The sequence below is a fragment of the Buceros rhinoceros genome, unplaced genomic scaffold (assembly GCF_000710305.1).
Source record: "Buceros rhinoceros silvestris isolate BGI_N320 unplaced genomic scaffold, ASM71030v1 scaffold9555, whole genome shotgun sequence".
Classification (NCBI taxonomy): Eukaryota; Metazoa; Chordata; class Aves; order Bucerotiformes; family Bucerotidae; genus Buceros; species Buceros rhinoceros.
The window spans coordinates 7,567-20,647 of record NW_010413471.1 but is presented as its reverse complement, the minus strand read 5'-3'; the positions used below and the strand labels follow the sequence as shown (position 1 = coordinate 20,647).

Below are 13,081 nucleotides of genomic sequence, written 5' to 3'. Positions count from 1 at the left end.
GTCGGGTGTGGCCCTGGGGCTGGCCGTTCCCTGCCTGCCTGTGCTGCCAGCTACCAGGTGTCTCATACAACCTGCAGCTCCAGAGCTGGGGGAAGAATCAGTTGCTCAGGCCCACAGCAACACCCTGCCCAGTGAGCCTGCAGGCTCCCAGTAAACACGGTCCCCCAGAGAGTCGCAGTCAGCCACCACAACAGCCACCTCCTCAGACCTTGCCAGTTGCTGCAAGCCTCGCCGTACTAAAGTGAGCAAGAGCATGCCACTGGTTTCATCAGAGCAAGTCTGGGACCCAGTGTTGTCCCATTTCAGATGAACTTTGGAACCCAAAACTGCCAAGGGCTCTTTAATTAGTCAAAATCAGTTAAATTATCGTTATGACGAAGCAAACACACTTAACCACACAGACGTGAGGGCCTTAGCATTCATAACGCTGTATCCAGATTCCACCAACCTTGCCTTCAGACTTCGCTACCAATAAAAACTGCAGCAAAGAACCCCTCTACAACCTCATGACTGAAATATGGATGTAGACCCCATGAGCAATATTTAATGCATGACAAGCAATTGTGCCTGTAACATAAAGCAATACATCAAGCTCAATCCCTGCTCTCTCTGCAGTCAATGGAAGTTTTTCATCATTCACTTAAATGGAAACAGGATTAAGCCTGTTATCTGGCCTCCAGTGAAATAACAGAAAGGAACATAAAACAAGTACAGCACGAGGGGAATCCTTTCCTGCAAAGCACTTCATCAATCTTTCAAAACCTAAAATGTCCCCAGGGACCCACTGCTTGCTTGCTGTCTCACCCTAAACGGAGGTGTAACTCCTTATGGCTGAAGATTCTCTACTCATCCTACCCACAAAAAGCACAACTCTCCCACTGCTGCTTTAAGGGGCTTCTCCGAAAGCAGTCCAGAAAACGTTCCTCTTACAAATGTCAGTGAGAACCTCTCTATTGCCCCTTGTGGAGTCCATTATTTTAAACATAAATCAAGCAACACTGGTTTCACAAAGCTCCACCGAAATCTTCTGTTAGCTTTGGGATCGTACAACATTGATACTTAGGTCAACTACACGTAACAGGGAGTAAATATGGGTTTTGGTTACACTACTGTGCACAGTCACTCTCCCTCTCCACGAGAAGGGTCTGGCAGATAGCAGTATTTATACACAAAGTCATGAAAGACCTTTGTTGGAGAATATTCATCAAGTTTCACGTATCTTTCCAAATATTACTAATTGCCCTATTGATTTTTTATGTTACATTAACATGCAAGCGGTCAGATTCATCCTCCTGGGTTTCCACCATAGGCAATTACGTGTAAAAAAGACAAAAACAGCATCATGGTGGGGGTCTTAATTACAACATTATTCAGGTTTGTGGATAACGTCTACTCCAATGTGCTGCACTTTAGGGCAAATTTAAGACATCCTATTTATGTGGAGGGGGACGGGTTCTTCCTAAGGACCCCTTTACATCCAAATCCTAATATCCACCCCGTCTACTCTGAAAGCATCTTCTCCTCAGTGCTTTACATCCACAGGACGGCAAATCTCTGCTCCAGGACCACTTGTTTGCCTGAAGTTAACGCAAATCTGCTTAACTTTCTATCAGATAGAAGCAGACTGCACTGGCAAATCCTTCATTCACTGATCATACCTAAAATCCAGCATTCATCATTGAGATTTATAGAATATTTTTTCAACATTACAAAACTACAAATAATAATAATAATAATAAAAAAGATCTTTGCAGATTATACCGTTTACTTCATTTTGTGTAATCCATTTTGACCCACTGTCTTCCATCTCTTTTGTTTAGGATTCTTCTTCACTAATTAACAGATTAATCTGGAGTTAACCCTTCTCGAAAGGGTCAGCTTTGGCCCTTCCAGCCCAGCCCCGGAGAGAGTGGGCAGCCAAGCACGGCATCTGGGCTGTGTGGCATGCTTGGGCTGGCCATGCAGGTTTGCTGTCTCCTCCTTGCTTTGCGAGCTACAGTGTCAGCAGCACTTCAGCCTCAAATGAGTCACATCAAGCTTAAAGGTACCAGTTAAGCTACAGAGATTACCGAACTGCAGCGAGCAGTTGAGGGTAGCAATGTTGCTACACATGGAGACAGAGCTGCAACAAAGGCAGCTTCATCCAGAAATGTCTCTCCCCTTCCATCTGGGCAGAACTTGAAACATGCAGTAACTTCTTCCTGGCTTTTAGTAAATTTATGATTACCAAGGACTCGCAGCCAAAAAAGAGCCACAAAGGAGTGTGAAAAAGAAAACATAGGGAATAATAGGGAAAATATCTGTATGGTTTGTGAATTATGAGACCTAACGGGGCTGCTTGACATCACCTGGCTGACCACAAGTAATTAAATAGGAGGCGGAGGCAGAGGGGAATGAAATGACAGAAATTACTGTGGAGGTTAGGAGCAGGGGAGCCACGGACTGGGAGAAAGTCCTTCTGCTTCACTTTGCCTAGTCCTGTGTGTTATCCATGTGCATTTGAGTAAAAAGCTCAAAACTGAATCATAAAAGACCTGGCATAGAGAATTAAAAGGAAAAGGGGAGTAAACCATAATGGCTGGTGCCAAGTCTTTCATAGAGAGGCTCTCAAGGATCTCCAAGGGTTTTCTCTCCTGTCTCAGACTGTGAAAAAGGCAGGAGGCCAAGCTGCACTGCTCCTTCATCAACCCGTTTTCTCTACTTATGGTACTGAGCAGCCCTGTGCAGAGCTTGCCTGGGCTCGGGCTTATCGCAGTCCTACTCCAGACTCCCCAACCAGCACCAGCCCACCCACACGTCACTCCTCCAGCAGCGATGGGAGAGGTTTAAAATACTTCCTCCTAGAGCCACAACAAGGTGATACAGCTTTTGGAGGATCACCAAATCATGCTCACTGAGGTGTAACAAATGATGGCAACTAACCAGCTTCAGGGTTAAACACTACTCCCGAAAGCCAGCTGGACCAGCAGGCTTCCACTAGCCTTTATATTTACAGACACGACTATTTCCTTGGGGCAGAAACTCACTTAGCATAAACTGTGAAAGCTCCCCTGACAGAAATCAAGCTCTCACGCTTTGAACCTATTACACATCTACCTTGTTTCAAGCTGCTCACGATTTTCTCGCTTTCAAACAAGCTGTCTTCTGGTATTCTCAGGAAATGAGAACAGCTACGTTCACAAACATTTACCTTATTTTTAATTTCTATCTCCCATCCATTTCCCACACATACACTATAAATGATTAATAATTAAAAATTATTTTGGACCGACCTAACCATCCTTACTGGTGTCAGAAATTGTTAATAGTACTTTGCCCAAGGCTTGTCCTATGTGGGAATCAACAGTCAGCACACAGAGCAAGTGTGATAACTCACAAGCCATTTAACACATCTCAGTCCACCGAGTCTGCCTGCAGAAAGTCACAGTTGTGTGGTTATGCCGACAGGATTACCTCACTGTCAGCTTAAACGGCTAACGTAAATACAACCCCCTATATAGGGAGACGTGTGGTCTGCGCAGCACGAATCTGTGTTAACCTCAGAATCAGTAAGCTACATGTTGTGCTCCTGCAGCACACAGCAAACTCTAATGGACTAATATACTACATGTTTTAATTGGTTTCACTGCAACAAATGTAATAGTGAGTGGGATGTAGGGAAGTGTCTCAGTTATAGAAAGAGGGGGACATTTCTGTCTGACAACTGAATTTACAGATGAAAAACCTGGGAGACCCTCAGAATGCAAGTCAGTCAGGTCACCTGGGCTCATTCAGACCATATCTGAGATCTGCACTCATGACAGATAAAACCTGCCTGAGTTCACAGGCTCTCCAGCCTTCCCAGCTGTGATTCACCCACCAGCTTTGCTCCTGACCCCATTTCTCGCTGGGAGCCTCAATTCTCCAACACAATGTCAGTCTTGCTTGTGATTCCTTCTGGGACCTTCTTTCTCAAAGTCCACTTCCCTCTGCAACCAAACCCACAGGACAGCTGGTGTCACAATCGTTCATCCTACCTCTGTCCCAGAGCGCTGAAGAACTTATTTCCTCAGCAACACAGCAAAACTTCATAACGAAACAATAGGAATTAGCCACTGGTCATGCCAAAGGACAGTGGAAACCCATAGGGACTTTACATCCAGATTGGTGCTTTCCATCCTCAGATACCTGCAGACACCTGCACATCTTCTAACAGACATTTACAAGAATAGCAGTCACAGTTTCATATACTATATGGAGGTGCTACAACCACTATCTCCATTTTCTTTTCTGAGTCCCATTTCCTGGGACCCCTTGAAAAACCAGCCAATGGATCCAGTGGTCAGAAGTCCTCAATCTTCACTCTCTTCTGGTTGTCTGCCTGTGCAGAGAGACCTCTACGACAGTGCCGCCCTTGCCTCACCAGCCTGAAGTGAAACTCAGTTCCCAGGGGAGCTGCTATTTTTAGGTCTTCTGCTCAGCTTGTACGTACACACTGAAGACCCACCTTTGGTGCTGGGCTTTGGTTGTACTGCACTGAGCATCTGCTGCCGGTACTTGGCCATCACCTTTCTCTATTGTTAAACTCCAGCATCTAAACAGTTTAATATTAAAAAAATTACAAATATAAAGCCTCCTTCGTAAGCAGCTCTCAAAAAGACTGATGATGTTAAATAAAGTCATGACACACCTGCAAGATAATTACATATTTTACAGAGCAGGAAATAGAAATACTGATACCTACGGCATTAACAAGAGCAAGATGAACATCAATTCACCTCCACAAGGAACAATATTTAAGAGTTACTATTCTTTCTGCTAGCAACGAGACATTCATTTGGAATTCTCCGTTACTACATTGGCATATCCAGTGGAAATTGCTGTGTCCCATATCTGTTGCAGATATCCAACACAGACACTTCAGCCAGAAACCGAAAAAGAGACAGTTTATGAGGCACCCAGGTCTCACACTGATTTTGGAGATCAGTTGCTAAATTTGGGAATATGCACGCAATCCTGGCATGACCAGAGAAACTTGCATAACCTCCTGTCACCCCTCAGTGCTCTTGAGCGTGGGAGAAGTAAGTAGAAATACAAAAAATAAATTATGCAAAACAATACTGCAGCAGAAGAGATGTTCCACCTGGGCCTGACTGTTAGTTCAGAACAGCTCAGTTATCAGCACCGCCAGTGAAAGTCCACAGAGAGCCCTGACCTCTCGGTGTCCACCACAGCACTTAAATAGCACATCTGTCAATCACTGGAGATTTAGCACCAGCAGAGTGGCTACAGAGTGATGCCCTTGTAAGCCGGCACATCTACTTAGTTTATGTTGCTGAGATTTTGAAACTATGTGGTGAAGTTGATTTTAACCCATCATTTTTCTGGTATGTTATTCAAACTGAAGCACAAGAATTCAAATGATTCTAAGGGGAGCTCCAGGCATCAGTATCTCAGCATCACAAAAACATGCTTAAAGAGAACTGCTTTGCCAAAGGCACTTCACAGAGAAAGTGTCATGATTCAGAGAAGTGCCATCGCTGCCAGGCACCCAGAATCCCAGACCCATGCCGTGCTCCAGGAAACTTTCCTTTCAACTTCAACCTGCTCCAACAAGGACAGGTCACTGCTGTCTCCGAATGGAAAAATGCCACTGCCCCATTAACATGTTAATTCTCGCAACATGTCCACCATGTCTTTCTGCGGTGAAGTGTGGTTCACTTTCAGATTTTGCATACCACCTTCAAGATACACTTCAGGAGTTTCTAAAAATAAATACTAAGTAAATATTTAGAAGTTCCCAAAAATAAATCAAGTAAATGGTCAGGGGAAACACGATGAACCCGATTAGTCAAAAACAGTAAAAAAGCAACTTGACTAGATCAGGCTGCTATCAATATAAACTATTTCACTTCACCCTTAAATTACAAAAATAAAACCAAGAAGTAACTAATTCCGTAAAATACGCGTTAACCAAAACCTAAACCTGAACTGTCACGTGAAAATACATGACTGAAGGCTCTCACTCATGGGCCAGCCATACCCATATTTTGGGAGAACAATATCCCAAACAAAGGTTTTGAAGATCATAATAACAACTAATAATGAGGAGAGGCAGACTCACAAGTGACTACAGGAAAACAACATAAAGGTCTTTCATTAAAGCTGCCAGTGTTTTGCCTTAGTTTCCCTTCAATCTCAGAAGAAATGCAAATAAACCTGTGACAATTCCCCTGGAGCTGACAGAGGCAGACCAGGAATGAAGGAGGCTCACTTTGTCAAGTCAGCCTCTCCCTCACTGTCAGGGGATGCATATTAACATACCATTGCCGTAAAAGCTTAACTGCCATTTTATACAATTACAAATTATCCAATGAGGCTATAATCAAATTGCAGACCTTCTGCGTTTATGACAGTACATGTTCTCCTTCCCATCCAGTCACATTAACCCTGGCCAACAAGTTCCCTGTCATCCTGCACAGTTCCCAGATACTTACGTGCCTGCCATCGAGGAAGACCTGGTCAGGTAATCCTGCAGAAGTATTCGCTCAAATCCGGCACGTGTGCTTAAACCCAAAACAGCTACTTCACCTGATTACCGAGCAAAAGACAATTCTGGCAGGGAGACAAGCCGGAGTCTCTATGAAGGCTTACAACCAAAAACAGGAAAGGGAAGCGCTATTGAACGAGCAGAAGGGCAGGAAGTAACACTTGTACGGCAGGGGCGGGGAAGGGACTTTAAGGAAGAAATGTATTCTTTCTTTCAGCTAATTTACCCATGAAAGTCCAGACAATATAGATTTCAGATTAGATGCACCTCCTTTGCCTCATTGGTGGCATGGATATTAAAAACATTTTACTTATTTTCTCAAGGCACAGGTTCACTGTCCAAGAAAAAGGAAGAGCAAACAAGACTCAGACTCAGAAAAATATTGCTATTATTCATTTATGGCATGGGCGTTTGCACGGTGCAGAACCAAACCCTGGGGCCCTGGCAGTACAGCGGCCTCACTGCCAACCTGGCATTCCCTGCAGCTGGCTGGGGGCCAGCTCCAGCCCAAAACTTGGATTGATGCTGCACAGTGCCCAGGATACTGCACACTGACTCTCATCTCCCATGGCAATACAGCTTTTGGATGGAAGATGCCTGACACCTGGCTAACTTGGGGTCTAGCCACAGCAAAAGCTTTTATGGTTGCTCTCCAACCCTGTCATCCTTGATGATGCTTGGGGCATCACCATAAATACATAAACCAAAAAACATGTCTTCACGGAAGAAGGCAATTGATCAAACAGCTTATAGAAAGACATGGGAGACTTCTACAACGTTTAAAAAACAAGACAAAATTTGCTCCAAGGGGTTAGTAAGCAGTGCATGCCCTCCCTCCATCACCAGCAGCTGGGAGAACTCCTGTTTGGCTCAGCAGTGGGCAGGGCCCCAGTCAGGTGGTACCTGGAGACAGCAAAGATGAGACTTTGTCACCTCTCTCCTGTGTGCTCAGTGCTAAGCCTCCCACAAATGACATGCGGGATTCAGCCTGAAGTTACCACTGCTGAGATCACAGTTGTGAGAAGGAAGACACCTTATCTCACAGCTTCTGCTGCAGGAGATGTGCCATCCAGAACTGCCTTTCAGACAGTTAGCTCTGTCTGCCATCCTGTTCTTTTTTAATTGGAGTGCCTTGCAAAACTAAGCCTCCTTGACTGTGCTGTGCCTGCGGGAGGCCCCTGAGAGGCTACAAGCCTTCATTTACATCCTGCCACGAGCAGCCTACATATATGTTTGCGTGCATCTACGTTCTCGTTAAAAATGAGGTTGTTTTTTCCCTGCAGTAGTGTTTCCACCGCCCCTGCTATCTCTCAGTTTGCTTGCTCTGCTGCTCCATCAACCGGGCATTGCCATTTGGCTACGGCAGCAAGATGGTCTCTTAACTCAAATTGAAACTTCGCAGATTTAGGAACAATAGTGCAACAGAGTGAGTCTTGGAGAGCACAACAGCAAATTAATTCCTTAGACTCACCCGGGCAAGCCCTTGAGACAGATTGTCCTTCTTTCCTCCCCACCCCTTGTACACATGGATGTAAACGCCTTGCAAACACTGACTAGTCTTCCTAGCTTCACTTCAGGCTATGGGGGCGTTAACGGCATGAGGAGATTAACAGCAGTGGAAGAACTAGTGTTGGAAAACACAACAGGGAGAACTGGATGGACCCCGCTGTAGCCCAGTTGCAAGCAGAGAAAGCTGGGGTTTTCCTGCCATTTTCACATGACATCATCTTCAAGGTGTTTTTGTCAGCGTGCTCTACAACTTCTCTTCATGTGTCTAAATATGTCACCTGTTACCTGTGATGACACAAACACAGACAGTGCAAATACAAAAGGCAAACAGCTGCAGAATAAACCCACGGGATGTTCAGAGATCCCAACTGCCTCTCCCTAGCTCAGGCCACCACAGGCACTCCCTGCCTGCCGACTTCACCTCCTTTACCTCAATAGCGCTTTTAAACACACATTGATTAAGAAAAATACTTCTCCCACAGCAGTACTTGAGCCGCCCCACGATGTCATCCCAGGAAGGTAGTGCAGGATCAGCATGTGGAAGGGGGAAGGAGGGTTCACACTCACTTGTGCGTCACTGCAGCATTCCGCTGAGCCACTTTGTGCCCACCCAGGCATTACACAAACAGGAACCGTCGTGTTACCTAATTGGAACCTAGTTCCCTAAAATGCAATACAAATGAACTACCTCCCTCCTCTAAAGCATCGTGCAAAATCTTCTCTTTCTCACCTACTCTGATCCCTTTTATCCACTCACCCAAACTTGATCCAGAGCAGCCATGGGACCCAGGTTAACTTCCCAAAGCAGCCCACAAACTGCAGAGCTGTTCAGCTCTTGAAGACCTGTTGGAAACACAGCAAGGACCCGAGATTTTACCATGGAGGCAGCATGCAGCATCCCATGCACACGGGCTTTCTCAGAGAGTGCTGGAGGCTCTGAAGACTCCGCTGATGAGAGCAAAACCTACAGAGCTGTGAGAACAGTCCTCAGGAGAACACACAATCCCACATGTCCTTGCAGTGGTTTCAGAAGGCAATATGCATGTGAATAACCTTAGATATTAACCTTGTTTAATATAGCAAGAAGAGAGCAGTGTAAGAAATCAGCTGAGTTTGCCAGGACAGCCAGCTACATAAACACTTCAGTGCGGATTCTGTTGGGGAGCAAGGGCTACAAATGCCGCTCTACACAGGAACAGCACAGGAACAGAGTGCTTCTCATGTTCACTGGTTTTCCCGTTACAGAAGATTGCCATCATGGTCCAACTGAAAGACCTGCAGAATCTCTTGGTGAAATGGCAACTAGTAAAAATGAGGGTGTCAAAATCTGGATGATCTTATTGCTGCTAGGGCATTGCCCATTCAGCTGCATCTTCTGATTCCACTTCAGTAAATCTCGCTTTGACTGAAGGGTTTCGATTTTCAACTGATGAGGAAGTTTAAAAGCCAACAAGAAATGAAGTTCTCACTGACATTAAAGCAAAGCTTTTTCTCTTTTTTTTTTAATTTCTTTTTTTCTGTTTAATGAAACATTTTATTATCGCTTTTCTGGGATTTCAATCTGGCTGCATTTTCCTGATACTACACCTCTCTTCTTTGAGATCTGGATGGCGTTTGGGCTCTATTTTGTTTCATTCAAAAAATTCCACTTGTCATGAATTTAAAACTTGACTTTATGTGGAGCCAAGGGGCAGTTTCCTCTGTACAGCTCATACGCTGCCTAGACTATTACTGAAGAATTTGTCCATGTAAACTGAACTTTACTGCATGTATTAGAAAAGAAGAATATAACCTGAAAAATGCATCTCCAAATAACTGTAGACTGAAATCACTAACTGTCCGGATCAGCCACACTGGCTCCACTGTTCTAGGCAGAGGGATGCAGGAAGATGGACTAAGGAAAGATGTGAGCAGCCTTTTTATTTCTCTCGTTTTGTGTGCCTGAGATAGATACTGTCACCGATTTGGGGGGAAGGAGACAGCACTTTATTTTCAGAACAGTTTTCCTGTTAAACCAAGTGGGTATGATTCTCCTCACACCCAGCTATCAGCTACAATAATACCAGCTAGAATAATCTGGTTTCAAAGAGCTGGTTCTCCTGGACACAAATACCTTCGAGCACACCTGAAAACTCCCAACCTCTCCCCAGCTCCTGCCAGTAGCGTGCATGTCCAAAGCACAGCAAAGAGAAGGTCACTAGTGACACATCCAGTGCCATGCCAGGAACCGGTGACAGTGAGCGGGACAAAGCCCAGCGCTGCCTCTCAGTGCCCCCGTCACAAGCCAAATTAATTTCAATAAGCCCTACAGTATACATGCCAGCAGAAGTGCCTCTGATCACCCCTTTGCATTGCTAAAATGCCTCTGTGGCCCTGCACTAGAGAGGCAGCGCTCAGAAGGAAACAGAGCTCTGGGGCAAAAGACAAAAAAGCCTGAGTAGGTGATTTCTACCCAGCCCTCACAAAGGACCATATGCTGGGTAAAGAGATTATTTCAGTCGTGTGTTGAGATCTGTGTGAGAAGATCAGGACTCCTGAACACAGAAGCAAGGCTTTAGTTACAATTATGAGAATATTCCCGTAGGTTTCTGAGCAGTACATCTGCTGGCCACGTACTAGGCTTTCATGCTCCAAAGATGTCCAAATACTGTATTCACCTCCTTTTTTCTGAGAGTTTCATTACCAGATTAAACACAATTTGTGTAAGACAACATTCTTATATATTTTCAATCCTCAGAGCTACAGACTGACCACAGAAAAGTGTCTCAGTCTCAAAAGGATTCACCTCCAAACACAAAACCCAATTAATTTTTAAGAATGAAATGATCCACTGTAGAATGTGTTGTGTATACTCTAAAAAGACTATTACAATAATAATAAAAAAATAAAATTCTAGCCATGTAAGAGCTATTTCAAGGCAGATATGATTAAAACTTTTTTCTTAATAAGCATATATTTCACACCTTCCAAATAACTTCTTATGCATGTGTATCTGTTGCTATTAATTCAGTGTTTCTTCCAAAGGGCATCTTATCATATTGCACAAAATTCAAAATTTGCATATGACAAAGTCGTTTGTTTAATGACCTCATGATTAAGAAATCGGAAAGTTCACACTGAAACTGTATTACTCAGATCACATGAACGAGAAGACAATTTTATTAATATATGCACCAATACTACATAATAGCATATAAAATATGCAGTTATATATTCAGATTCAGAAAACTAATTTCACAGCTGTTAATAGGCTTTGAATGTAAGACATTTCCACATACACTGAGATCTGCAACTGCTAAACATGCTGATGAGACAAAAAAAATCCTTGCCTTCAGAAAATTTAACCCTGTATGTTAATATACACTTTTTCAGATTTTTTTTTTAAGCTCTTTACTCATTTTAAAGGAGCAGAAGAGATCCTGGATAGTGTAATATCCTTATTTAGTATTACAGGAGTTAAGTATGTGCAGTGAGCTATGGGTGCTAACTGCCACTTTGAAAGCAAAATAATTGTTCTTGCACTGAGCATATTTTATAAATGAGAATCTTCTTGAGACTATTAATTTAGGATGCAACCCCATCACTGCTGAGGTCCAAGGAAGTTTTGCCATGGACTTAAAAGAGACAAGAATTAACCCTTGGTATGGGTCCATTGAAGCAGTGATAAATAAACATATGGCAGAAAAAAAAGTTACCAGATCTTTTAAAGGACCTGAGACATGCAAGATTTGGGGCATCATATCTTTTTCTGCTGGGAAGCCCCTGACTCTCAATTCACGCAGTGTTCTTTCCTAAGATGATTTCATCTCCTCCACTCCACAGAAGGAACAGCCAGGACTCACCTGCTTTCAGGGGGACCGTCTATTTTGGCTGATGCAAATAGCTTAGGTATGGCACTAAGGAAATAACTGTATTGCAAAGAAGTAATTCTGTGGCTGCCTTCAATTTTCCTCTCTATAAACTGTGATGAGCAATGGGCAGTAAGCCCAGACCCCACGTTAAGCAGCACGGAAGAAGTTATAGACCATATGGAGAGAAGTAAACTGCCACTTCATACACAGGATATCTATAATGCCTTTTTGCTTGAGTCAGCTAATTGCACATCCGCAAATCAGCACGTTAATAACAAACGGAGCGTTATGATACCACGGGAAATTTATTTAATACGATCAAGGTTTGTCAGAAAAAGTACCCCTGAGTGTATGGAAGTACTTAAGAGCCCTGGGTGCTTGGGACATTTTACATTCCTTATTAAACAAACACTTCCACGTTTCATGGCAGCCAGTTGCGCAAAAGACTGTATATTCTAAGTCTCCGTGTCAGCAATCTCACTGCAGCCACCAGAATGGGCATCTCCCTGCTGCAGGCACAGGCACAGGCACCTCCATGCTCACATAACCAGCCACAGCACCCACACCTGCTCCAGCAGCGGTTATTGCTCCCATCAGCAGCCTCAGACAAGGCTTATCAACTCCTGTCTTTCCAGAGGCTGAGAATTAAAAAGTATAGACTTCAAAACCCTCTTCTATATAGCAGTTTTCAAGGGAGGTACTTAGCTTTTCCACATAACTTTCAAATGTTAAAGCAAATCAATGACCTTGATCTAAAGAGCTATTAGCAATGGTCAAAGTCTCAATATAAACTCACTTGGGGTATCAGCTGAAAAACATTCTCGTATTTCTGTCACCAAGCATATGCTATCTCCCAACACCGCTCCACAGCAGATGTGTTTTCACTTTCAGCTTGCATTTTTCCTTAGACTTTAGTAAACAGATTATCACAAATGGTTTCAACAGCTGTAGGCAGTGCACATTTGAACTCCATCCATTATTTTTCATAGCTTCTAATTTATAGGGGGGGGTCATAAAAATTTCTGGGGTTTTGATCTGAAACAAGAAATACCAACTTTAACACAGTCTTAAAGAGAGATTAGGAGTTTCTTTCTCAAGACTAGCACTTGCTGGTTTGTAGTACTAACCTTTGTTATTTTTATCATACACCTTTTAGAGACACACGGATGGGTGAGGTATAGCCCAGCAGGAA

The 13,081-nt window shown here is 43.7% G+C and overlaps 1 protein-coding gene across 1 annotated transcript in view; it reads right to left on the bottom strand.

Annotated features, from left to right (window-relative positions):
- The window catches only part of EVL (Enah/Vasp-like), an 89,072-nt gene extending 82,454 nt beyond the window's left edge, over positions 1-6,618 (bottom strand). Inside the window, exon 1 of the mRNA XM_010136756.1 lies at positions 6,477-6,618. Coding sequence (XP_010135058.1) covers positions 6,477-6,487 — 11 coding nt within the window. The 5' untranslated portion in view covers positions 6,488-6,618. The remainder of the gene's footprint in view (positions 1-6,476) is intronic.
- Positions 6,619-13,081: the final 6,463 nt, after the last annotated feature.